Source organism: Furipterus horrens, unplaced genomic scaffold (genome assembly GCF_987537825.1).
Source record: "Furipterus horrens unplaced genomic scaffold, mFurHor1.1.pri manual_scaffold_15, whole genome shotgun sequence".
In the NCBI taxonomy this organism is placed as follows: domain Eukaryota; kingdom Metazoa; phylum Chordata; class Mammalia; order Chiroptera; family Furipteridae; genus Furipterus; species Furipterus horrens.
In genome coordinates this window covers 10,394,480-10,421,575 of record NW_028327185.1, presented here as the reverse complement: position 1 = coordinate 10,421,575, position 27,096 = coordinate 10,394,480, and the positions used below count along the sequence as shown (strand labels likewise).

Below are 27,096 nucleotides of genomic sequence, written 5' to 3'. Positions count from 1 at the left end.
GAGCAATAATTGACTACTCAGATGAGAAATGAGATTATGTACAGTTTAATTTTCCCAGTTCTATAGTGAGGTCAAGTTCTGGGCATGCATTTATGAAAGGTGGGAAAAAAGTCAGGAATGAGTTCAAGCTGAAGAGGCTAGCTGAGCAATGCAATGACCATTACCCTTAAAAGACTAAGTGTAAACTATTTAAAAGTGACAAATGATGCAAGTGAAGCAATTTATTAGTTTACTTTTGCCTTTCTGGGTTTGACTTACAAAGGACAGTTTTAAATATAGGAGGCCAAATAAAGGAGGTGCTTTGTTCTCTGGCACTGTTAAAAGGCACATCAGTTTCATAATTGAACATATTTGTTATGCTTGGGGCAAAACTACAAGTTTTAAAACACAGGATTCATTTAAGCTCCAGCAAACTCTTTTTCTGTAATTTGAATTTGGTCTTTAAAGTATCAAAGAGTCATTTGTTTTTTAAAGTAAATAAGAGATTTGGATCTGGGCCTTGGAAAAGTAAGTATAAATTTGGTTTGGGACCAGAGGGTGGTTCAGCAAACAGTGTGCGTGCCTGTGATCCGGGGGCCTTGCAGACACAGGGAATAAGGCACCGCCCTGTACCTGCAGGAGTTCATGCTCTAGCAGGACAGCCAGATGAGCAGATAATACCCTTCTCGTGACCAATGCAATATATGTAGTTATGTGCCGCATAAAGACATTTTGGTCAGTGACGGGCCACATAAAGGACAGTGACCACTGAGATTACAATGTAGCTGAAAATTTTCTATCACCTAGTGTCCTCGCAGCGCAATGCATGGCTCACGTGTTTGTGGTGACACTGGTGTAAGCAGTCCCACTGCTCTGCCCATAGTATAAAAATACCGTACATACAATTATGTATGGTACGTAATACTTGATAATGATAATACATGACCATGCCACTAGTTTATGTACTTCCTATACTGCAATTAAAAAAAAAAAGGTTTTATTTATTTACTTTTAGAGAGAGGGGAAGGGAGGGAGAAAGAGGCGGAAACATCAGTGTGTGGTTGCCTCTTGCACACCCCCAACTGGGGACCTGGCCAGCAACCCAGGCATGTGCCCTGACTGGGAATCGAACTGGCAACCCTTTGGTGTGCAGGCCAGCGCTCAGTCCACTGAGCCACACCAGCCAAGGCTATACTGCACTTTTTATTGTTATTTTTGAGTGTACTCTTTATGGGAAAAAAGTTTGCCGTAACAGCATGCTGTGCCGTGCCAGCTGCAGCCTCACACACCCCATGATGTCACCTCATGTTTGCTGCACCTCCTGATTGCATAATTCCTTGTGCTTGATTTAATACCTTGCTGTTTTGTACAGTCACATGCATGTAGCCTTGGAGCAATAGGCTGTACCATGTAGCCTCGGTGTGTGGTAGCTACACCATCTAGGTTTGTGTAAGTGTGTTCTGTGATGTTCATACAGTGATGCAATTGCCTAACAGCTCATTTCTCAGAATGTACCTCTGTCATTCCTTAGAACGTATCTCTGTTGTTAAGTGGCACATGACAGTACAGAGACAGAAGTGGGCCACCACGGTTTCCCGGAGGAGAGGGTCACTGAGCAGGGTTTTTAAGAATGAATAGCAGTTCACCAGGCAGAATTTAATGGTGGAATGGGGGCAAATCCAGGGAGCACCGAGAGCATGTGCGAAGAAGGCGTGGGAGAAAGAAGGTGAGCGCGTGGCATAGGCGAAGGACCGCAGGCTCTGTGCCCGTGTCCAGGGTAAGAGTTGACAATCATGCGGAAGAGTGGGCCTGGACAGCGGATTGCACAAGTCTACCCCAGCTGCCCTTACAAAGCTCGGCCTCCGGCGCACATTCCCACAGGCTGGGCCAGCAGGGCTGGCTGACGGCTCTGACCTCTGCTGTCTTAGCAATGGGGTTTTTCAGCCGGACGAGCCCAGCCGCACGCTGCATCCCTCTGCCTTCCCTGCAGCGCAGTGTGGCAGAGTGATGAGTGACGGCAAAAAGCTGCAAGCGTATTTGGGGCAGAGCCCAGACGTTCTCTTGGTGTGAATTAAGAAAAGCAGCCATCTCTCAATGTACAATCCAAAAATTAACCTAATATTCTGCTTGTGTTACAAGATACCTCCCTGCCAGCTGCTAGAAGCTAGTTGTAAATAAAAATATAAATCCATGGTGTTAACGATGGGAATGGTGATAACGGAGAAAATAAAGTGCAATAAGCATTGCTGAGGGAGTCCCTTCAAGTGGAGTCAGGAGGTCGCTGAGGAAATGGGGCCTGTGCGGGTCTCATGTCCCAGTTCCTGGAACTATTGTTAAGTTACTGACTGATGGCTAAACTCAGCTCAGAGCTGAACGGCACTCATCCGGGGTCCATGACTGCTCCTTGGACATATGTGGACTTTACTTCCTCCTCATCATGGTCACAGACCATCTGCATTCTTCACCTGGAAAGGAACCAATCCATTCTGACAACCAGCACCCTCATTTACATAACGGGCCTAACCAATCCCAGCGTCCTTCGTTTACATGGAGGATGGAGATGAGAATAGCTCTTAGGCTTTTGCCCTTCATAAACCCTTTCTTTATTTCCTTTGGAGCACAATTTAGGTGGTTACATAAATCTGCGCCCTGGATTTCAATTCCCCTTTTGCTCAGATAAACACCATTATCCTTCATCACAGCCTGTGCTTTTATTTTTTAAGTTGGCAATGGCAACCCCTAAGATTTCCCAGCGCACAACCTGCACCAAAGTATGTGGGTCCCGCTTGTGTGCGGAAGGCTGTGGAAAGAACCCTGACTCAGCTGGGGAGCAGGCACCTGCCCCTTCGTCTTCATGCTTTCTGGGACGTAGACATGATGGTTGGACTCTGGTAGCCACTTTGGATCATGAAGTGACCTTGAGGATAGAGGTCACTGCTAGATGGTGATGGAGAAAGACAGAAGGAGCTTGGGTTCACCACGGAGCCACCAGCCCAGCCCTGGACTATTTCCTTCTAAACTCCCCTTGGATGACAGGAAAATAAACTTCTATATTGTTCCAGCTGCTATTATTTTGAGTTTTCTATTCTATAAAGCCTAACATAATCCTAGTTAATTGAGAAACTCAAGGGGGAAAGAAAATATATCAAGTCCCCCAGAAGACTAACTCTCAAGAATAAATGCTTGGCCTTTAAATTTTCAATGCCATATAAATGTTCCATCTCTTAAACACTTTATGATAAATAAACACTTCCTTGCTGAGGACAGAAAAGAGTGTTGTACCACTTGGCTCCAAGTAGTCACACCTGGGTGAAAAGCAATTTTGTAGTACCCATCAAAATGTAAAATACAGATGGCCTACGATGCAATTCTAGTCCTAGGAATTTCTCTCCCTAAAATACTGAATTTACATTTACATAAAATACTACAGGGATAAGAATATTCATCACTTTTTTTTTTCTTTCGTAAAAGCAGAAGATTCAAAACCATCTGAATGCTCACTAACTGAGGACTGGTAGAATAAGCAGTGAATGCTATGCAGAAGGTGGAAAAAAAGGGGTCCATCTATAGGCTGATGTGGACAAATCTCTATGACACACAGTTAAGTGGAAAAAGCAGGGTACAGAAAAATGTGCAGAATTAGTGGGCGCCAGAGCACACACATCCTGTTGAAGACTATCCCTGGAGTTTACCCAGACACTCAAACAGTGCCTGCCTGCAAGGAGGGAATAAACTTTCATGGAATAAGCTTTCACACTTAAAAAAAAATGACTTTCATCAAATACATGTACTATCCACTCAAAAACAGAAGAAGTGTATTTTTTTTTTTTAATATGAAAAACCGTAATGGTGACAGACCCCAGGTCTATGTCAACAGTGAATCAGCCACCCTCCCAGCACCTGAGCTGCACAAAACACCCTCAAGCAGCTGCAGCTGGGACGCCTGCTGCATGACTTTCCAGTGGCCAAGAAGCACTTGGGACAAAGGTTAATGCGGAAATGTGCGGGCATCGGAGGGCCAGAGGCCCGGTGACAGTGAGAAAACGGGGAAACGAAGCTGGCCAGGCTGACAGAGGAACAGGAGCTGCCAGAGAACCTGTGTCCAAGTGAGGCCATCCTTTCTGTCAAAGTGGCTCCCACTGCTACCTCTGCACAGGTGACAGAACATGTGTGTCTCTCACCTAGACCCCCTCTGAGCTTCAGACCGTACATCCATCTGCCACCTGACGGTTCCTGCATGTCCTGCTGAGAGAGGCCCAGCTCTGTCAGGCTGGGGAGGGTTCCCCTCTCTGCCCTGCGGACGGTTGTGTTCCTGATCGTGAGTCAGACTCACATGAGCGTGAGAACCTCCAGCTCCTTCGGGGGCGGGGGTGGGGAGCCTGCCTGGGCAGAACACTGTGGGGCAGAGGGAAGAAGGGGAGACGAGGGTACCATGTGCCTCTGGGATGCCAGGCCAGAGAGAAAGGTGGGCTCAGGGGCTCTGTGTGCTTCCTCGGGCCTGGGTCCCTCCTCGCCCTCCCCGGGGAAGGCAAAATGAACACACAGCAAAGGGAAAAACAGATGGCTTCCATCCATCCCAGGGCCAGCCTGCCAAGGCAGCGCAGAATGGGGTGTTTCCGCCACCAGTGCCAAAACACTGTTGACAGCTACTCAGGCCCTGAGGCTCCCAGAAGCTTCCCAGAAGCGAGTCCCCAAACTCCCAGGCTCGTTCACTGGAGCAGAGACCACTTTCGGTGGCAGGCTGGCCCACCACGGGTGGGGGAACCCTGGCGGGGGGCACTCCCTGCCCTGCACAGCTCAGCATTCTGCCAGCCTCCCCACCCACAGCCACCTCCCCTGAACCTCAGTGGCCGACCCAGGACTCAGGACGGGTGAGGCCGAGTGCCGGCGGGCTGGGCTGAGCAGAGCGTGCTGCACCGACAAGGGCCTTGTTTACCTCCCCGCAAGACCTGGAGCCCAGCCCTGGGAGCACAGACTGGCGCCAGCCCCAGGGGAAAGGGAAAATGTGGTTTCACGCAAAAGGCAGGGGAGTAAAAGAAGCAAAAACAGTGGGACGGGGTTGGGGGGTAGCCTTCCTAGGGGAGCCCTGTTCTGGGGCCTGAGTGAAGGGACATCACCACCTGCCTTGGAGGGACTCCGCCCTGTCCCCCTGGCTCTCTCTATGCCCGTGTTGACAGAAAGGAGAGCGTTGGTGACTGGTGGTCTGAGGAAAACATTCAGGGAGTCAGGAGCCAGCCCTCCAGGGGGTCAGGCACTAACTGGCCACTTAGAATCCTGGCGCAGCCACTTGTCAGCCATGTAACCTTAGGCCAGCGACTCACCCCACTTCTCCAGGCCTCAGTCTCCCCACCTGTGAGAGGGGGAGAATAAAGTGCCTCCCTTAGCGAGCGGGGAGGATTTGATGAGTTAACTCAGGGCAAGTGGCCAGGACACGGTGCACTAAAGCGGGAGAGGGGCCCAGTCTGAGGCCGATGGAAGCTTCCCAGAGGAGGTGCCCCACGAACCATGATGGGGCCTTATACAGCGATCCTTGCAGAGCGGAGGGCCCCAGTAGGGCTGGAAGGTAGAGTGTAGGGAAGGAAGAATGGCCTGGGATAAGGAGAGGGCCACGTGGGTGGGCTGGTCGGTCGGCCCTAAGCAGAGGATATGGCGACCTCCACAGATTTTACACGCCCCTGAGCTGGGCCCCCCACAAACTCATTTGTACAACCTTCCAGCTTTAAGTTATATAACGCAAGGAGGGCCCACACTCTTCCCACACAGAAGGGGTCAAGTGCTCATGCTCGGGGAGTTTCATGTGAAGCCCTGTTCCAGCCTACGTTCTGCCAATTAAAATAAGAGTGGTCAAGTTTTCCATTGGTTCTAAGTTACCGGAGGGGAAAACCTAAGTGGAACACAGTTCACTGCCTACGAGGGAAAAGCATTACCTCTGCGGAATTTCAGTACTTAGCGATCCTCTATTGGAGTAGAGAAAGACTCCTATTTCAGGGGATAATAGGAGTGGGCCACATAATATGCCTATTTGATTCCTTTCCCACCGTTCACCACACTACCCCTCCCTCCTCTGCCCAGGTGGCTCGTCCTCCACAATGTACTCCCCGTCTGGAAGCTTCCTCAATTGTGTGTATGTAACAGGATCGCACTGTGAGGCAGGCCCTGGCTCCGTAACCTGAGCCCCTTTCTCCCTGGGATGGAGTGACAGGGGGGTGAGAGGGCCGGTGCTTCATGAGGAACAGCCCTGAAGACTAGGGTCAGGGTTCCGAGGGGTTGTGGGTATCTCGGGGGGGTTGGTTGCTTGCGGCAATGTCTAGGTTGCAAAAAGGCATAAGAAGTCACAAAAGGCTAAAATACTTCTGGAGTTCCATCAGAGGTCCTGGGGCAACTCTGGAATGAACATGTGCCCTCTTGACAGAGTATCACCGTGACCTTGGGAGGAGGCACAGAACCAGGCTAGGGTGGGGGGAGGGGGAAAGCTTCCCCCACTTGTTGGCAGAGCCTGCCTCCCCTGCCTCCTCCCAGGGACAACTGGGAGGCAGATAAACCAGGAAGCAGGAAAGTATATCCGCGTTGGCAAGAGACTTCCTAAGCTGCCCTTGTCACTACAGGGGTTAAATGTGAGGCCTGGCACTGGAACCAAATGGCTTCTCTTACTTTCCAAAAGGTCCACATGTCTCCAGGTCTGACAGAAGAGGAATACACCAGAAAGTCACCACTCAACGCAGTAAAGGTCCCTCATTCCACAGGGGAAGGCAAGTCCCAGGCTGAGCTGCAGGGGGACACCCTGAGGTGGTGGCCCTTGGGGCAGGGCGGAGAGCCCGCTGCCTGGTCTCGCTGAGGAGCACTGCATGGCTCTTTGACTCCACAGAGACACTTAGACCTTCCGCTCCAGTCATTGGCTACCTGCCACCCTCACAGGCTCACAATGGGACACAACCAGGCTCAAGCCAGCCAGATGGGCCCAGGGCAGGGACACTCAAAACCTTCCAGGACATCAGTATGTGTCTGGCACCACAGCCTCCCGTGAAGGAGCCCAGAGAAGTTTTGGACTGTGACTCGAGGCTGGGGACACTGAACATGTCATCTCATGTGCTGCAATAACCCTGAGAAGGAAGGGGTATTTTTCCCATTTGAAAGAGATTTAAAAATGCTGCTCAGGCCCTGGCTGGTGTGGCTCAGTGGACTGAGCGGCGGCCTGTGAACCAAAAGGTCACAGGTTCGATTCCCAGTCAGGGCACATGCCTGGGTTGCCGGCCAGGTCCCAAGTTGGGGGTGCGCCAGTGGCAACCAATCGGTGTATCTCTCCCTTCCTTCTCCTCTCTCTAAAAAATAAATAAATAAAATCTTTTAAAAAAAATTCAGCTCAGAGAGGCTAAGTAGTTTGCTTGAGTTAGCCCTGCTAGTCAGTGCCAAGAAGACATCTGAATTCAGTCAGTCTGTGTATTCGTCTTCCCAAAAGCTAAAGGCTGCAAGAGTTTCTGTTCCCGACTGGGGACGAGGCCCGTGGCCCTTCTCTCTGGGTTCGCTAGAGACCTTCTGGGAAGTCTCTGAAGTCCTCAGAGAGAAGAACAGCCCCCCTCCCCCATGCGACCACGTGCACTTAGGCCTTGGAGGGCCTACCAGGCGTGGCTTTGCTGCGCCCGGACGGTGTACTAAGTTGGCGCTCATGAGAGCCGTGCCCACCCACCGGGCAACAGAAGCCAAAGGCGGAGAGCCAGGACCCATGGGCATGAAGCCGCCCCGCCAGGTCTTTGAGCCCATCCGCAGGAATGCTGTAGGCTGGGCTGCAGAGGGTGAAAACGGGGCGTCAGGGTGAGAAACGATGGACTGTGACCCCCCTCAGAAGTATAAACAGACCTTGATGGTAGAAGAGGCTGCTTCCCTTTGAACTTGGTTTGCACAATTGTGTGTTTAGTTATACAGCTGACCCTTGGACAATGTGGGGGGGAGGGGAGGGCGCCAGCACCCCAGGCAGTTGAAAATCCACATATACCTTTTGACCCCCCCAAAACTTCTAATAACTTACTGTTGAGGGATAACATAAACAGTCGATGAACACATATTTTGTGTTATAATGTTATATACTGTGTTCCCACACTAAAGAAAGCTAGAGAAGAGAAAATGTTATTAAGAAACTCTAAAGGTTCGTCTGTGAGTTTTGCCAAACTGCCGCCAAGTCTCGGAGAATTTTTCCAGTGTATTTATTGGCAAAGATTCATGTACAAGTGGACCTGCCCAGTTCAAGACCGTCTTGTTCAAGGGTCAACGGTATAACCAAGGAGAGGACTGTACTGTCCTATCCTGGTGGCAGGGAGCTGTTCCCGGTGCCCACCACTCCTCCCTCCTCAGGCAAAGGGGTGGCGGGATCCTTGGCAAACCTTTAGTTCCCTCTTGGGGGAACTACTCGGGTGCCTTCTGCACCTTACCCTAAAGCACCAGGCCTCAGCCAAGAACACCCATGGGCAGCCCACCCTAGGTGATCCCGGGAGGCCAGCTGGGCTGGGCAGTGACTTCTAAGCCTCAATCTGGGCCCTTGCTCTCTGTCTGAGGTTAGCCCCCTGCACGTCGGGCCCAGGGCCTTCACTCTATTTCAGCTGCCCGCAGAGGGCTTGGTATAGGCTGCAGAACCCATCCAGGCCCCATCAAAACTGACCTCTCCCCACCTACATAATTCCCTTCCTGAAGATGCCTTTGGACTTCTGACCCACAGAATCATCACATATCAGAGCTGCAGAGTCTTGCAGATTGGATAGTCCAAGCTCATCACCTTATGGATGAGGCCCTGGGAGGGTGATGTTAGTGGCAGAGCTAGGACATGAGCTAGGTCCTCCTTCCCTGCCAGTTGTCTTTCCACATCATTGTATCGCCTCTCAAAGGAATGAATCACTAATGATGGAATCTAGGCCCTGTCAGAGGTGGGCTTTGAGCATGACATCCCGGAAGCTCCACAAGTTACCACGTGCCTGCTCTGTGCCCACTCCAGCCCTGGGTGGGTATGCTCTGGGCTATTTCTTCAACAGTGGTGACCAGCTCACATTTAGCCTTTCTGTATATTGTAAGCCAAGCTATGTTCCATGTCTTCGAGTATTGAAGAAATGGAGTCTGGGTAGCTCCTGCCCTCCCATGTCTGGGCCTGGCCAGGTGCTGGAAGGGAAGAGTCAAGGTGTCAGTTGAACACCACTAAGCCTGGGCATGTGGATGGGAGGGACACTGGGTATTGGTCATACTGGGGCTCCCTGTGAGCTCTGGTTCATGCTGGGTTTAGATGTCAGACAGACCAGGACGCCACAGAAGGAGACTGGGGGAAGCACTCTCCACTTCCTCCAGTGGCCTGATGTCCTTTCTCTAAAAGTCCTTGTGCCCAAGGACAGTCACTTCCCATAAGTGACATCCACTCCCCTAAGTCTGTACAACCAGGATGCCTAAGGCCCAGCTGAGAGCCAGGTGGGATCACGCAGACAGGCGGGACTGGAGCAGATGGCTTTGAGGTTCACCCTGGCTGCCTTGCTGAGTAGCCATTTTCCATGGGTGTCTTTCCTTTCCCAGAACCGTGCTGGAGGCAGCAGAAAGTTTGGAGTCCTCTCACTCTCAGGGTGGGTGAGAAACGAGAAACCATGAACTATGACCTCCTTCGCTTTCCCAAAGGAGGTCATAGTTCATCCTTTCTCACCTGGTTCCAGTAGGTCACTCACACTAGTGAACACTGCTGGCAAGTTGGTTCACACTCAGCCTACACAGACATGTAGGGCACACACCTGCCACAGGGCCTTTGCACTTACTCTTCCCGCCACCTGGCACTGTCATCCCAGATAGCAGGATTATTCAAATGTCACCTCTCAGTGAGGCCTTCTCCTTTCACCTTCCCTCTTCAATGCTTATGGTTCTTCATGGCACACATTTTCCAACATTCTTCATATTTTACAAATTTATTTTGTTTGTTGCCCATCTTTTCCCCACATTACTGCAGGCCCTACGAGGGCATGTTCCCTGCCTAGCCCCCTGCCCAGGGCAGAGAGCAGTCCTTAAGCACCGTCCTCACTTCCCTGGGGGAACAGGAGGAAGCTATCCCATGGCCCTCCTAGGAGTGGAAATTTGGGAAAGAAAAACTGTTTGCTGATCACCCCAGAGTTTTTGGCTAAATCAGACCCAGTGGGGCCAGTGAAAGTTCCCCACAGCATCCCCCACGGCCAGAGTCACTGAAGGAAGTAAGCAGGGCACCAGAAAATAATGGTGCTTCTGGAGCAGCAGCAGCGGGGTTTCCGGAAAATATTTACTTTAAACCACACTGAATTCAGAGGGGGCTGCAGCCGCCCAGAAACAGGCATAGATCCCAGTGTCCTCAGCAATTTCCACAGCAGCTGACAAATCTGGGCAAAGGCGCTACCCTCGGAGCTGAGAGGCCAAATGGCTAGGTTCCCTTACGCCCACCCTACCCCAGAGCTGCCGGGGTCAGGGAAGGCAGAGGATGTCTGTCCATCCCGGCGCCAGGGGCAGCTAGCGGTTTTGGGGAGCCTGAAGTTTATGCGCTGGAGGGGAGCGGAGGGAAGTGGAAGGGGGGGGCGCAGCTTTCAGAAAAAAGTGGTCGAAATTAGGATTACAGCACTGCGTGCCCCCCCACCTCTCACCCCCAAGGGTGCGTCGGAAGAGGCGGGGCAAACGAGGGGCCCGAAGCCAAGTCCCACAGCTTCTGCTGCGATGCTCCCCTGGCAGGGCCGGAGGCTGGGCTGGGCTGGGCGGGCTGGTCTGCACCCCGAGGGAGGAGCACGAGGCAGGAGAGGGAAAAAGGGGGGCAGTGGGCAGAGATGGCCGGAAAGCTCATTGCAGCTAAGAGACATGAGAGAGGACTTCGGGGGCGGGCACGTGCATGGCGCCGTGGGGCTAGATGCAACCCTGGCATCACCGCTCTCGAGGGCAGCTAGACAAGGGGCCGTGTCCGGCGGGTCGCCGCCCTGCCGGCCGAGGGCTTGCTCGGGCCTCTTCCCGCCTGCGCGCCCGCGGAGCCAGAAGGGCGGCGGGGAGCCAGGCGCGGGCACGCGAGGCTCCAGCGTCTAAGACGCAGCCACGGGTGGGGAGGGGAGGCGGCGCACGACACCAGTGGGTGCGGAGGCCCGCCTGCCAGACGGCGGGGCCCCACAGAGTCCCCAGCCCGCGGCCTCATGCACCATCCGGCCCCGCCTGAGCTCCCTAGCTGCTGCACCCCACCCCACCCCAACCCGAAGCTGCGCGCCCCGCGCCCCGGGGGGGCTTACGGTCGGTCGTTGGTTCCCCGGCTCCCAAGCTCCTGCGGGGACCTGCACACTGTCCCTCCGGCTCCCGGTTCCCCCGACTTCCGTGGCTGGCCTCCGGGGCCCCAGCGCTGACCCCGCCCAGGCTCGTCCCCCTCCATGGGGCGGTCCTAGCTGAGCCCTGGGCTGCAGGGACTTCCTGGGCTCTGTCATAACCTGAGGGACCCCGGACAGTCCGCACCTCTCCAAGGCTCCGCGTCTGCTCTGGAGCAGGGCTACTCAAAGTGCAGCGTGGACCCGCGCCTGGAACTCTTCCAGCGATCTGATGCAGTGACTAACGTCCTCAACTTCGCGATGATGGTCATGGTTGCATCCCAACTCCGAATATGCAAACGAACTACCGAACTGCACACTTCAAAAGGGGGACTTTGGTAGGATGTGAATTATATCTCAATAACGCTGTTGTTATGTAGAATAACAGCGGCGAGATTGTAACCTCACTCCTTAGAATATGAAATCTAAGACACTGTAAGATGTTTCAAAGTACAATCTGCACATATGCAGTCGATAAATAAATAAGTTACAGAGTCCAAGTCAGCAGGGCAAAAGTTAAGAGTGCTGTTTTTGGTCAAAAGCTGTTGCTATAGAGCGAAAGAATGGCTATAATGTGCTCTCTAGAGTACCTTGTATTTTAAAAATCAGAACAAAAGCTGTTCCTCTGTACAGACTTCTGGGGCGTTTTCAGGAACATGAGTTAGAATGAAAAATAATGAGTGAGGGGGGCAACTTTGGGTTAAAAACTAGATTAATTCCTGATTCACTGGGAAGGGAACATTCTTTATGCCAAAAATGAACAATACAAATCAACCACAAGGAAACATCAGACAAATCCCAAATTAAATAATATTCTGAAAAATAACTGGCCTGTACTCTTCAAAAATGTCAAGGTCAAAACAAAAAAGGTCAGTGTCAAGAAAGACAAGACGCGAACCATGAAAATGAATTGCCATGCTCTGTTCTAGACTGATGCTGGATCAGCAAGTTTCTGTGAAGAATGTTATTGGGACTATTGGAGACATTTGAAGGTCTGTAGGTTAAATAATTGTATTATATTAATGTTTAATATCTTGATTTTGAGAATTGAATTTTTCTACATGAATATCCTTTATCTTAAAAACTATACATTGAAGTATTTAATATGTAATTCTCTCTGTCTCTATATGCTCCCCACTTCAAGCTTCTCCTTCATTATTATTCACCATGGGGCTGCTCCCAGGCACTCTCTGCTCTTTGGATGCTTAGCAATAAATTGCCAATGGAAAGATCATTGATGGCACCAGACCCTGTATGTATTTTATTACAGTTAACTTCTCAAAAGGGCATATCACTCATCACTCAATACAAAAGTATTATCTGTTTCAAGATTAACAGATTATAAACCCACTTGACATTAAAGGAGTGGGGGTGGGATACCAAATGGCTAAGTTATAAAATGTCCTAAAGACAGAACATTTTGTAAGAATACCAATTGCATAGAATTGCTTTATATCTGTCTTTTCACATCAGTTTTATAATCAAGTAGATTTACCAATCATCAATTAGCATCTGGTGCTCCCAACGAACCAATAAAAAAGAAGCAGAATCCCCAATTTCTAGAAACTTGCCTATGTACAATGGACAAGACAGTTTACAAAGACGTATTTTATACAGAGTCACTGCAAATAGAAATAACTTAAGATTTTATATAGACTTCATATTTCATAAAAAGATACGTTAAAAGAGACAACAGGCCAAAATGGAGTCACTTGCGCTAGGGCCCACTTCAGCAAACCAGAGGTAACTGACCTAACTGAACTGCTGTTGCGGCCTCTCCCAGGAATGTAGTGTTAACCAGTCACTCTGGAATGACCTGGTCAGCACCAGTGAGCTCCCCTTCCTGGTAGACCCCTGCCGTCCCCCAGAGGACGGTGACCTCTCCTGAAACAATCTTTTCTTTTGCTGTGAACTCCTTGTGCCACCCCCTCCTTCTGCCTTTAGCTGATTCCATTTTGTACAGCTCTGTATGGCATGCCTTCCTCTTTGCTAGTGGGGGTGCTGCCCTGTTCATGAATAAAGCCAAGAAGATATTTAAAATTCACTCAGTTGCATTTTTTAACAGATGTAAATGAAGAGGAAAGCTGTCAAATGTTGGATTTTTAAGCACTTTTCCTATGTCCACCAAAAGGACTCATTGATCCTGAAAATTCTTTTCAATAACTTCCCATTGACTCCCCAAACCACGTTATCCCAGATTTCTAGAGATCTCTGCCTATACTATATTCCCAGAACTTCAAGGGCAACAGTCAACAACACAGTCTTGTGAAGATCAAAGTCAATAGAAGCATTTCCGTAAATAAGCTAGTCTGTAAACACAAAGTTCAAAAGTAAAGGCCCTTTTGGGCCCTCTACGGGCCTGCGCTGGACACTGCATTGTGACGTACTGACGTACGAGAATCATTTTGGGCCTGTTTTGTAGGGGATGGGAGGGCTGATTTAGCTCCGAATTATGATCAATTGTTTGAAGCATCCACTGGCTCTACAAGGTTTTGAAGCCAATGGCAGTTTCTCCTCCCCACCCCCACCCCAATCTTCTTGAAGAGCAAAAACCAGGTTTAACCCTTGTAGCCAAACCTTTTTATATTTGTATGTTCATATTTAAGTTTCTTAAACCTCATTTTAGGCACTTTCTGTTGAAAACCTTAACTGATACGGAAATTAGCTGTTTTTTTCAACTGACCTCACTACCTGGACTTCCCATCCTCCACTGTTTCCCCTGATAAGTTCAGTTATATCACTATTCAGTGTTTTCATTATTATGAAGGCAATTCGGGGCTGATCTATAGTAACTAGGATTCATTTTCTTTTCCCGTTTAACATGGTGTTTTCCCTAGACTTAATATTTGTAAATTTGCCTATTTATGAACCATCACTACTTCAATACTAACTTCTGTTATCTAAATCCCTTCATAATCAGTTTGCGCGCAATAGATTTTCTTTAAAATTTTTTGATTTATTGATTTTAGAGAGAGAGAAACATTGATTTGTTGTACCACTTATTCATGCATTTATTGATTCTTGAATGTGCCCTGACCGGGGATCGAACCTGCAACCTTGGCTTATCGGGATGACACTCTAACCAACGGAGCTACCCAGCTAAAGCACATCAGATTTTCTTCAATTTTATTTTCTTCAAGTGCCTAACGAGCCTTCTGACCTGCGTCCAGCCTGGTCTGGTTGCTCCGTCCTTGGTGCACAGCTGTCACCTGAGTTCCCCCTTCACCACCGTCCTGGGGAGTCCTCCCCACCTGCTCCTGTGTTAAGTGTGTGCTTCCTTTATCCCCAGTCTTCCTCTTCATTGGTTCACTCCTTCATTTTAGAGGAACACATCCTTCAGTGGCTTTTTTAAAAAAAAAGATTTTATTTTTAGAGAGAGAAGAGAGGGAGAAAAGGAGGGAGCGAAACATCGATTGATTGCCTCTCATACACGCCCAACTGGGGACTGACCCTGGCACCCAGGTATGTGCCCTGACCAGGAATCAAACCGGTAACCTTTTCTTTGTGGAATAATGCCCAACCAACTGAGCCACACAGGTCAGGGCTTAAGTGGCTTCTCAGAAAAGGGAATGTGGGAGGTAAAATCTCAAGGCATTGAGTGGATAACTGTTCCCAGGGATTTCATGCTCATGTATTCCTGCCTTTAGCTACGTGACTTCCAGTGCCTCCCTGAGGATGCATATAATCCCCATGTCACTGACATCGGGCTTGGACATGTCACTTGCTTTGATCAACAGCATATGAGAAGCTTTAATAGTGGTTGGGAGGTTCTGCTCCTTCATCCTGGGACCTGGAATGGGAGACATTGGAGCAGGAGCAGAGCTGTGGAGCCACAGCTGCCTGTCATTTGAGTAAAAAAATGTTTTTTCCTCCCCCCAAAGTACTGAGATTGTTACCTTAGTACAACGTAATTTCAATGTATCTGGAAATATTTTTATTCAATGTCTCCCCATGAATGGATAGTTTTGGCTGAATACAAATAGAAAATTCCAGGGTGGGATTTTGAAAGCATTGCTCCATGATCTTCTATTTTTCCAGTATTGTCACTGAGAAGTCCAAGCCATTCTGATGTTTGAGCCTTTTAAGGAAACTTTCCCCCCTTCCCCATTCCCCCTCCACTTTTGGAAACTTATAGAAAATTTCTTATCCCCATTCTGAGGTTCGGAGATCACTGGTCTTGACATTTGGTCCACTTTCACCCTTTGAGCAAGGTACTAGGAGGGCCCTTCCAGTCCAGAAATTCATGCCCTTTAATTTTGCAAAACTTTCTTAAATAATATAACTGATTCCTTCCACTCCATTTTTTTTTTTTCTGGAATTCCTCTTTTCCAAATCTTGAACTGTTTTTATCCTTCCTGTTTTTTTTCTACTTTTTGGATCTATTTTCTGAGAGATCTCTAATTTTCCCCCACACGTTTCACTTCAGTTACCATGTTAATTTCCAAGAACTCCTTTTTTTGTTCTTTTGATCAGGGTTCCATATAAGTACCTTTGGGAAGTCATCCTGGGAACAGGAGTAAGGGCTGGAGAGGTGGAAAGTTAAAGGAGGAAAAATAATACAAGGATGTTTTCAGACTGGCTACTGGGCAACTGGTGCTTGATTCTATGGAACCTTCTGAGCTTTACGAAATGAGAATTGTCCACCCACGGGACAAAAAGTGGGAGTACTAGCTCCGGTCCCCGAATGGTCAAGGGTGACCTCACAGGCTGACTTCCCTGCATGTCTGGGTTGCATGGGCACGAATGTTAAGAAGACGGATGTTGGACCACAACCACAGAGGAACGGACTAAAAGAACAAGAGCCTAGTCTCAGAATCTGAAAGGTCTGTATGACAAAAGGTATTTGTTGCAGGCTGAATGACAGATACTGCCTCCACTCAAGTCCTCCAGAAAGTGTGCACCAAGACGGAGTAAGTGTAGGGATTTCCTGGAGGGACAAATGCCCGTGAAGGAAGGGGGATTGGGTAGGAAGCCCCCCACTGCAGTGCAGCTCTGGATCTCAGCCAGACCACATGGGGCAACTGGCCTTGGCTAGTGCCCCTTCCTGGCTGGGGACAGCCCGGAGTGCAGCACAGTTCACAGGTGTGGCGACTGGGAGCTGTCAGCTAACTGCCATTTTCACAGCAGGTTCTTTTTTCCTTTTTGGAACACCTTACTGAGGTCTGGTTGGCATGCAATAAACCACATATTTAGAACATACAGTTTCCTAAGTTTTGGCATGTATGTATACACACATGAAACCATCACCAGTGAATGTACCCATCGCCACCCGCCCCAATGATTCCCCAGATTCCACTGTAATCCTTTCCGCCGCCATCTCTCCTTCCCCAAGAAAATGTCTGCAGTCACCTCGGCAACTTTGCATTTTCTATTTTATGTAAATGAAGTCATTAGTATGCATTTTTATGTCTGGCTTCTTTCACTCAGCCTAATTAAGATTCACCTATCTTGTCATGTGTTATCAATAGTTCCTTTCATTGATGAGTAGTATTGCTATGTATGGACATCCACAAACCTTTTATCCAAAAACCTTTAACGGACTTCTGGGTTGTTTCTGGTTTTTTGACTATTCATGAGAAAAGCTATTATGAACAGCATGTACAGGTCTTTGTATGGATGGTAGATATACGCCAAACTTTAAAAAACATTGTCAAGTTTTCTGAAGTGGTTAATTTAATTTCTACCAGCAGTGTGAGAGTGCTGGCTGCTCCATGTCCTTGTCAGCACTTGGGATACTCAGTCTTTTTAGTTTTAGCTATTCTATGTGTGTAGTGGTATCTTGTGACTTTAATTTGCATTCTTTTAATGACTGATGATGTTACACATCTTTTTATGTGCTTATTTGCTATCTGTATGTACCAGTGAAGCATCTGTTCAAATCTTTGTGGGTGTTTTTTGGGAGGGGGTTGTTTGCGCGAGTTTTCTTTATGTTATGGTACAAGTCGTTAGTCTATGACTAAGAAATTTTACATTTTTAAGACAAAAAGTTCACAGGCTAGGTACCCTGAAAGGGGAAAGCCAATCTTCCAGCAGAGAATGTGTGTAGCCTAACAGCAATGTTTGTTGGCCTCTGTGATCCAAGGAGAGTAGATCTTAGAAGAGAGTAACAAAATGAAATTGAGCTGCTAACTGTAGCTAGAATCTCAATTACTAGTGACTTCATGTGGATTACTTTATAAAGTCAGCAGCATTTGATCAAGTATATCACAAAAGTTTGCTAAAATTTAATTCAGAAAAGCATGATTAAGAGTCCAGAAATACTTCCTAATTTAAAGATTCGAAGTATACAGCACCGTGATTTTTAGAATATATTATGATTTGGTGTTTTATTATTTATATGGTCTTGAAGAGATTCAATACTTTTACCACTTACCACCAACTAGTTCTTTCAACAATTGTATTTTTTACAGACACAAATAGAAGTTTTAGATTTAAGGATTTCAGTAAGGCCCCCCCCCCCCAATACACACACATAAGAACTCTGAGGGCAATCTCATTTTATTTCCCAGCTGCAAAAAATGGCATTTAATAATAGACATAGCTTGGCAGAAAAGGCAGACATTACCAATAAATAATTGTTCAATTAAAATTATGAGAAAACTTAAGACCTGGCTATTTATACCCTTTCCCCTAGAAAACAACAATCATAACAATTACAGTAATAATAATAGCTACCATTTGTTGAGCTTACTATGTTCTAGGCACTGTGTGTGCTAAAGGCTTAACATGGGTTATGCCCCTTAACCCTTAGCAAGCCCTGTGAGTACTACTATGAACCCAACTTCCAGGTGAAAACGGAGGCTTACAGAAGTATCTTGTATAAGACCACAGAGGCAGTCTGCCTCAGAACCTCTCTGCTCTCGGCTACAAAGGACTCAAAAGAACCCAAATACTAGTCCCTTTGTCCCTGGTTACCTTTATAAAGTAGTGTTAAAAAGCAGATGTAAAAGTGGAAGAAAAAAGGCTCAAAAAACTCATGATCCCACTAACTGGGGATGACCCACAAGCTCAAAAAAAACCTATACTGCTTGACTACCTTCCTTAACTAAGAAAGAAGCCTGCCATCGACATAGAGCTCAGAGAAATGTCATGAAAAGTACCAAGAAACAAAACAAACAGAATCTACTTACGTATCATTAGGCTTACTTTACGCTCTTATGAGTACAGTATATCCCAGTGAAGATATCAGCAATTCTTGTGAAGTTAAAAACTTCATAAGAAACAATATATATTCACGTAGTATTTTATTTACTGTCTTCTCTGAAACATGTCAAAATTCATGTGGCTAATGGAACTTTCCACATTAAAACATTACTCAACACGACAAATTCCTAACAAAAAAAAAATATATATATATACACACACACACACACACATACACATACATATTTTTATCACTGTGTGGTTGCCTCTCACTTGCACCCCCAACTGGGGACCTGATGTGCAACCTAGTAATGTGCCCTGACTGGGAATCGAACCAGCGACACTTGGTTCGCAGGCCGACACTCAATCCACTGAGCCACACCAGCCAGGGTCCTAACAAAATATATTTTAATGTAGGAATCAACATGTGAACATTACATTTAGGTGGCAAAATTCAGGTTACAAATATAAGATAAATATCAAATCATATACTTCTGGTTTAATGGAAAACATAACAGTTGTGAAGTCACGCTTAACACCTTGGTTAAGTAGAGAGAGAAAGGGGCAGGTATGCAAAGATTTAACAGTTCACATGATCTTTAGCCCTTCTGATAACTATATGGGGGAAATATGTGACAAACATTCTGTAATATGGTGCCTCCAGTCCATCCGGGATCATTGTGTTCATGTGTTCTGAGCACTGAACACTAGATTCAAAGTCTGCTCAACAAGCTAATAATACTATGAACTCCTTATATTCAAAAATATAGTTTAAATGTGGAAAGTTCAAGATAAAGCATATTTGTTCTCATAATTACTTTTAGATACAGTTGAGACTACACTACTGTGCATAGTTAATTCTAGTTATATTTTATATCTGTTGGTCATCAACTGCACAAATTCTGTGCCCCAAAAGGAATCTATCCATCCAGCAAAATGGTTATATTTAACTTCTTTTAAAGATGAAGAAACTAAACTTCAGGAAGAATAGGCTTTTCTTGATATCTCATTTTCAAATTATTGGTACAAACTTATTAAAAGAAATAATAGTTTGTCCAGCATCAAATAATCTGCAGAAAGTTTCTATGAGAGCTGCTGTTCTTGTTCCATTTCCAAAAATAAAGGCTTCCTAATGGAAAGCATTTCCATTCCTGGCTCTCTAACGTAAACGTTAAAGAACAAAGTACACTTCCGGCCAAGGCGGAGGCCTAGACAGACACGCTGTGTCTCCTTCCTCAACTAAGAAGAAATACAACTACCTCAAAACTAGGGACAACCAGAAGTTCCAGGAAATTGAGCTGCATGGAAGTCCAACAAAGGTATAAAGAAGAAATACTCATCCGGACAGGTAGGAGGGGCAGAGCCGGGGCGGAGAGGTCAAGCTGTGCTGGCGGCAGCAGCGGCCATGGCGGCAGGACAGCGGTAAGCACAGACACCGGTATTTAGGGGGAGGCGAGAAGTGCCTGGGGAGCACCCTCGGCTTCAGACCAGGCCCATCAGCATGCGATTCCAACGCCGGGGAAGGCAGACCTCTATTGCCTTGGACTGTGAGGCCCGGAGGGGGCGGGGACAGAGGAGGTGGCTCCGGGTCTCTCAGCGGAGAGTAAACGGCAGGAACCCATCTTGGACCCCCAACCCCGCAGAAAACGCCATAGCGTGGTGAGAAGGGTCACCCGATTGTGACGTGTGCACAGGGCTCCACCCCCTGTAGCGTAGGAGGAGTGACAGCCCTGCCCAGGAAGCAAAGGTAAACACAAAACTGTCAGGATGACACAGATCATGATAGAGATCCCGGTGATGCAGCTGACCAGCCAGCAAATACCTGATTTAACAGATCAGCAGATAGAAAATCATTCTGAGGCTCAGTTCAGAGCTTTGGTTACAAAAAATGTTTACAGACCTAACAGCAGGTCTTAAACAAGACTAGTTTAAGAATGAAGGCTAGTCCTGCTGAAATGAACAAAAACACGTATGAAACTAGTGGTGAGGAAAGGAAAACCAGGGGTCAAATCAACACAACGGAACATAGGGAAGGAACAAACAGTCAACCAGTGCAGAAAGAGGAAACGAGAAGTGAGGAAAACGAGGAGAGGCTCAGAAACCTATGGGACAGCTGTAAGCGGGCCAACATCCGAATCATAGGGTTGCCGGAAGGTGAAGAAGTAGAACAAGAAAAAGAAATATTACGTGAAAAAATAATGAAGCAGAACTTCCCTAACTTGGGGAAGGAAATAGACTTACAGGTCCAGGAAGCACAGAGAGTTCCAAAAAAAATGGACCCAGGGAGAACTATACCAAGACACATTATAATCAAAATGTCAAAAATTAAGGACAGAGAGAGAATCTTAAAAGCAGCAAGATAGAAGAAGAGAATTACGTACAAAAGGGTCCCAATAAGACTATCAGCTGATTTCTCAAAAGAAACTCTGCAGGCAAGAAGGGACTGGCAAGAAATATTCAAAGTAATGAAAAGCAAAAACCTACAACCACGATTACTCTATCCAGTGAAGCTGTCATTCAGAATAGAAGGGCAGAGAAAGTGCTTCCAGGACAAAGTAAAACGGAAGGAGTTCATCAGATCCAAACCACTGTCATATGAAATGTTAAAGGGACTTTTTTAGGATAAAGAGGATCAAAACTATGAACATTAAAATGAAAACTGTATCACAACAACCAACAACAGAAGCTAGGGAATTGAAACAAAGGCAGACTAAGTAGGCAACGAGAATGGGAAAAGAATTATAGGTATGGGGAACATTATGGGGGGAGGTCAGCAGGAGGGGGAGGGGGGGAAAGGGAGGGAGATGGTACAGGAATTAAGAAGCATAGTAGGAGGGAGTGGGGTACATAGGAAGATGTTGAGAAGAACTATATGCACAACCAATGGGCATGGACTAAAGTGGGGGGACAACTGGGGGGAAGGTCACTGGGTGGAGGGTAATAAAGGGAAAAGAAATTGGGACAAAAAAAATTTCTTTTAATAAGGGTTTTCTAATGGAATAAAAAAAAATTTTTTTGCGTAAAGAAAAAAAAAGAACAAAGTACAAAAAATGATCTCTCAGCTCCTGAATAGTCCACTAAGTTACATAAAATATTTTCTGTCCCAACACTTTCTCAAATTCAAAAGATATTTACTTCCTAGGAGCATGGCGAAGAGTCTTCTTTTCAAACCATTCAGTCCGTTTCCATGGCAACACTGCGGGATTCCTTGGCTACCATGAGTCGCATCAGTTGACTGTGGAATTTCTCAATCTTCTTTACATCTTGAGCTTGGTCTGTTCTATACACCAAACACTGTCAGAAGATGTAAAAGCACACATTAACCATGTAGAAGTATATTAACAATGCCAACTGTGTGAGTAAAAATTGAAGTCTTTGCTACCACTAGTTTGCTCTGTTGTCGCTGAAGGTCATACTAAGAAAATTACATTTAAATTTCCAAGCCTCCAGCAATTACAGTTCTTAAATTTGTCACTGCTGTGGATTAAAAAACACTTAATGAACTCTTATCAGAAGCTTATCAAAAATAACCAGTTAAGCAATATGCTGAATCCTGCTGTGGTCTGATGAGAAGAACTCAATCTTGAGCTTTTAAGTAACACAGAAAAGGCAGAGGTTACAGCGGAGGTGAGGGTGGAGCTCACACTGAGTGGTGAGGAGCCCCTGACGGTTTTTAAGGGGCGTCGTACAGTCAGACTTGCAGTTTTAGAAGTCAGTCCAGCAGCAGCCTAGGCTGGCTGAAGGGTGAACTGGAAGCAGGGACACAGTCAGGAGGCTGGCTATTCTAACAGTCCAGGCAAGTGACGATGACACCCTAAACTTGGGTAACAGGAAATGAATGAGGGGGCTTGAGTCAACAATCCCCAAACGCCTAAGAAGGGGCACAGCACGTATCAGAGGATCAAATACAAGTTTTTCACATGAAGGAAGAATGGACATGAGAACGAGGGAGCGGAAGGGACCACACGATCCACAAACATGAGCAACTAGAACTAGGAAGCAGGAAAAGCAGCCGGTTTGAGAAGAGGTGACAAGTTCCGTTCTAGACAGGTTAATTTTGGGGAGTAGTGAGGTTAGGATGCTCAGTTAGAGCCAGTCAGGAAGTCAGAAAAAAACATGAGCTAAATGTACGAGTTTGGAAACAAAGATACAGGCAGTATTGAACGTAACGACCCCACAGACGACTCCGCAGAAGCGGAGTGACAAAGACAGCCAAGGACAGAATCCCAGAGAAACCGCTCTTTCTGCGGCACATCAGTGAAGCAATCAGCAAAGAACAAAAGGGAAACAGAAAAAGAAAAGAAGATGAAACGGAGCCACAGATTCCAAAATACTGTTTTCCACGAGAGCGTGGTTTTGTGTGTCAAAAGCAGCAAGAAGTCAAGAAAGGCAAGAACCGACGAGACCACTGGGGACACTGCGTGTGGAAGGTGCTGGCCGGCGGCTCAGCGGCAAAGGGCACGCCAGGGAGTGACAAGAGCGAGCAGGCAGGGAGGGGGAGAGATGGAACTATCCCGCCACAACCCTGGGTTCGAACACCACCACTTCCTTCTCACCCGCCTGTAAGGAAGCCTGCGGCCCCTTTTATTCAGCTTTGGCCTCCACTTTCTTCTTAAGGTCTGAAGAGAACACTTATTAAAACTACAGCTAATGTACTGTCTTAATGAAGCAAGTTCAATGATTTCCCCAAGAGCCTACACAGGTAGCTTCTAGAATGTGGTTCTTGACTTTGGAATGAAATGCAAAATAAGAGTCGGAGCAGGTAATCTGCATAAATTCTATGTAAATCACTTCAAACCAATGATTAACTCAAACAAATTTGAAAGTATGCAATGAATAAAAATGTATACTTACCACTAAATCATCTGTTACTTTAATACACAAATTCCCATCAGAATGTCTATATTTGAGAACCACACGTACCTGAAACAAAAATATATATTTAGAAACAGTGAAGTCAGAAGATATTTCTCATAAATAATTTAGTCTTCATGTTAGCTAAAACAATCCTTTTAGAATAGCCAAAATATCCAGTTTTCTTTAAACTTATCACTATTGAAATGATGTAGAATACAGCATTTTAGTCCATTCCTGTTGCTACAATTTATTTTTTTAAAGACTTGCAGTGGTATGCATTTCTAGCCAGTAAAGCATGCCACCTCCAAATAAGCCACTTTGGCATAAGGACTGTTTTGAGCTGAAGGCAATCAGGACTCTGCCCTTGCTGGCTCACAGCAGGACATAAATTAACCTGTAGAGGTTACTAAATGTTCCCCTCTCCCTTACCAAGAAGGGTACGGATCTGCTTAAGGAACTGTACTAAATGACGATTATTTACCGAATGATTATTTACCATAAGTTTCCTGGTCACCTTCCCACAAGCTACACTGCCTCCCAGAAGCCCAAACTCCCTCTTCTTTTCCCAGCCTCTGTTCCACACTTTGTCACCCTTTGTTAAGATGGCTCCAAATTTTAACTGCCTCCTTGTATTTCTTTATTAACTCCAGTTCATAGTAATAGTTTCCCCATGTTAGGTCTGTCTTTTGTCAGGTTATTTGCAGGGCCCCAGCAATTAACCTACGGGAATCGAGCGGAAAGTTTTTCCCCTCCTACAACACCAGCTCTTTCCTCCGAAGAGGGATGATGGGAAACGAAGGGAAGGGAGCAGGGATGGCTCTTGGTCCAGATCCACCTCCCAGGAAATCCCAGCTCACACCCACCCTTTCCCTCGGCTCTCAGGAGGTGGACCGAGGCTCAAGTGTTCAGCAAAATCACGTCTTGATCGTGATGGTACATGATGCATTATTACATAAAAGCAGAAATCTGCCCTGGAAAGAAGTCTCCCTCAACAATTTCCCCAAATCTAGAACAGCTCCTATACTGAGTGCTATGCTACACAATACTTTGTTAGAAATTTTCAGTTCTCCAGAAACAAAGAGAAACTGAAACTTTAAAATGTACTAAGCATGGCAACTATGTAAAGTTTTAACTCTTAGTTAAAAGAATACTTCTTGCCTTCATTAGGAGAAATGAGAGTTAAAGGTCAATAGTATTATTATAAGAGAACCATTTTTATAACTTGGCACCTAAGTTACCATGTCAGGTGCCTTGCAGAGAGGAAAAGAATTCTAGATTCTTGCTCTGATCTCAGGAACCTTGAATTCCACCAACCAAAAATGACCGAAACACAAAAGAGCATGGATTAAGTCCTGTAAAGGCATATACAGGCGAAATGTTGAGAGAAAACAAGCAATGTAGATTGGGGCAAGAGGACGTGTAGAAGGGTTTCGTGGAGGTGGCTTTGCAAATCACTTTTTCTTTTCAGGAAGGAGGTAGGATAAAGGCGGAAGCAGGGACTTCTGTGGCTGCAGGAGGCCAGAGCGGAGGCCGGTGGCAACGGTGGCAGACGCAGCCAGCGAGGCAGGCCAGCAGTCTGTCCTCGATCCAGCCAGCAACGCCGCCGCGCTTCTTCCGCAGAAAACAGAGAATTCGATGTGTGTGATGTAGCCCGTTGTGGTGTGAGAGCCGGGGAGGGGCACAAAGGCCGACAGACCGGCTCCGAGGTTATTAGATGACCCAGCGGTAACGCCACCTTCAATTACAGCAACGTCAGAGAGCCGGGCAGGGGCGACATGGTCGGGAGAGAGGACGAGGGCTTTGTAAAGCAGATTCAGAGAGCTCTGGCCACATGTATTTACTTCTTTAGTTCCGGCAGGCAGCAGCAGTATGGACTCGGGGTTTAGAGTCCTGATTTCAAATTTTAACTTAGTCTCTTAGACGATGCTCGTCATTTAAAGTATCTCCGATTGTTTATTCAGCTATCTCAAGGGGCAGTCTCAATTGTTCACATCAATTCTACATATAAATAGATGTAAAGTGCCTGTCACACCGAAGACACTCAATAAAAAAGTGCGTCGAGCCCCCTCTCCCCACTCACCCCCTCTCCTCCCTGTAAGAAGACGCGTATCAAACCCAGCAGGCTACCATGGAAACGCCCTTTTGGGGCCGCTGGTATTTTGGGGGGCAAAGAGCTGGAAGTTTTCCCTCCTGCTTCAGTCACAGGAGCACTCGGTGATTTCCGTTTTATGTTCATCTTCCCCAGCACCGCCGCCACATTTAAACACTCTGGTTACCCTTGATGTGAACTTGTACATTCTCTACTTTCTTTTAAAACGGCCTCAGCAGACGGAAATCCCGCAGTGTTCAACAAACGGCCCCGCAAACAAGCGGGCATCCGAACAGGGCGGCCAGAGATCGCGTCATGACCAAAGTACTCCATTAGAAAAATATCCAATTCACTTAATCATTTATTATCATGTTATTGTAAAGAACGGAACAATGTTCTACAGCTTCTTGTTACCCGTCAAGACTTAAAAAGCTAACAGGATTTTTGGTTAACGAGGTGGTATTTCAAACACTTTTAGACGTGACAATAAAATACATCCTTAGCTTTTTAATAACAAGCTAACCTCTGGCGTCCGCTTATAGAATAACCTCCGCGGGGCCCTCCAATGGACTGAGTCACAAGTCCCCTAAAACTGTTCCTTCTGCTGGGGAAGGGTGCCAGCGTTCTGACGTCCTCAAAGGGGCACTCGCCTCTAAAAGATGAGGCACCGCCATACAAGGAGTCCGGATGCCTCCAAATTAGGGTTTTTCAAGACTGTCTCCGCGGCGGCAGAAAAAAACTACCGTTTTATTTCCCACGAGGCGCCCTAACGCCCCGGCGGTCCAGGAGAAGGGCAGCGATGAACAAGGACAGGAAGGCAGAGCCGCGGCTCGGGGAGGAGCCCTGCCCGTGGACACGTAAACCCGCTGAAGCCTCCAGGAAACTCAGGGACGGGCGCAGGAAAGGCCGACGGCAGAGCTGCGTGGGGCCCCGAAACGATCCTGCGTTTGCCCATTTCGGGGCTGCGTCGGGCCGTGAATTAGAGAGGAGACAGAAGGAACGACCGGACTCGGAGGGGTCTGTCTCTGCTCAACCCCAGTACCGCCCAGGGGACCGAAGCAGCTCCGGGGCCGAGCGGACGGCAGTGAAGACATCCTGACCCGGGGCTGGGGACGGAGGCGTCGGCCCCGCCAGCGACTTACCTTCATGGGGTCGGAAAGGTAGAGTTTCTCGGCCGCACGACTGAACTCCTCCCAGGTCTGGTACTGCGGCATCGTGGGCCAGTGGCGGAGCGAGAGACGGAGGCAAGGCCGGGGCCGTAGGTGGCGTGACTCGGCTCACCTACCCACTCTCCGCCGCCACCACCGATACCGGGGCTCAGGCGACCAAGGACCGTAGCGCCTCCTCGCACCAACGCCTCGTTTCATTGGACAACAGGGACGGTCCCTGACCAATGAGAAGTAGAGATGTTTTCAGAAAGGGGGCGGAGCCCCGAGCGGGTGGCTCTGGGAGCTGGCCCAGAGAGGGGCAGAGCGGGGAGACAGTTGGCGGTCTCCACAGCGCCCCCTGGAGGAGTGGAGGAGCGTCTGTCTCGCCGCCGTGTAAGCAGGATTTCTTCACTGGTAAAGCCAGATTGAGCTGTTAAGAACGGTAGGGATTATGCTGGTCAAGTGCCTCTTCTTACAGATAATAGTTACTATTTATGGAATGTTACTATGTTCCGGACTCTATTTTAAAGTCTTCACACATGTTAACTCAGTTAATACTCATAAA

At 47.4% G+C, this 27,096-nt stretch overlaps 2 protein-coding genes across 2 annotated transcripts in view; both read right to left on the bottom strand.

The window, feature by feature from the left end:
* The window catches only part of EPHX1 (epoxide hydrolase 1), a 30,421-nt gene extending 19,094 nt beyond the window's left edge, over positions 1 to 11,327 (bottom strand). Inside the window, exon 1 of the mRNA XM_090263544.1 lies at positions 11,226 to 11,327. The gene's annotated coding sequence lies outside the window, so the exon portion shown is untranslated. The remainder of the gene's footprint in view (positions 1 to 11,225) is intronic.
* Positions 11,328 to 21,393: 10,066 nt separating this feature from the next.
* Positions 21,394 to 26,733, bottom strand: SRP9 (signal recognition particle 9). The gene is made up of 3 exons (XM_090263271.1): positions 26,526 to 26,733; positions 23,292 to 23,360; positions 21,394 to 21,731 (listed from the first exon to the last, which is right to left on the bottom strand). Exons 1-3 carry the CDS (start codon positions 26,595 to 26,597, stop codon positions 21,612 to 21,614), a joined length of 261 nt encoding a protein of 86 aa, XP_090119397.1. The 5' UTR covers positions 26,598 to 26,733; the 3' UTR covers positions 21,394 to 21,611.
* Positions 26,734 to 27,096: the final 363 nt, after the last annotated feature.

Coding starts and splice junctions, on each gene's coding strand:
- SRP9 (XM_090263271.1), bottom strand. CDS start 26,597: ATGCCGCAGTACCAGACCTGGGAGGAGTTCAGTCGTGCGGCCGAGAAA. Junction 23,361..26,525: donor ACCTTTCCGACCCCATGAAG/GTAAGTCGCTGG, acceptor TTTTTGTTTCAG/GTACGTGTGGTTCTCAAATA. Junction 21,732..23,291: donor AAGTAACAGATGATTTAGTG/GTAAGTATACAT, acceptor ATCTTCTGACAG/TGTTTGGTGTATAGAACAGA.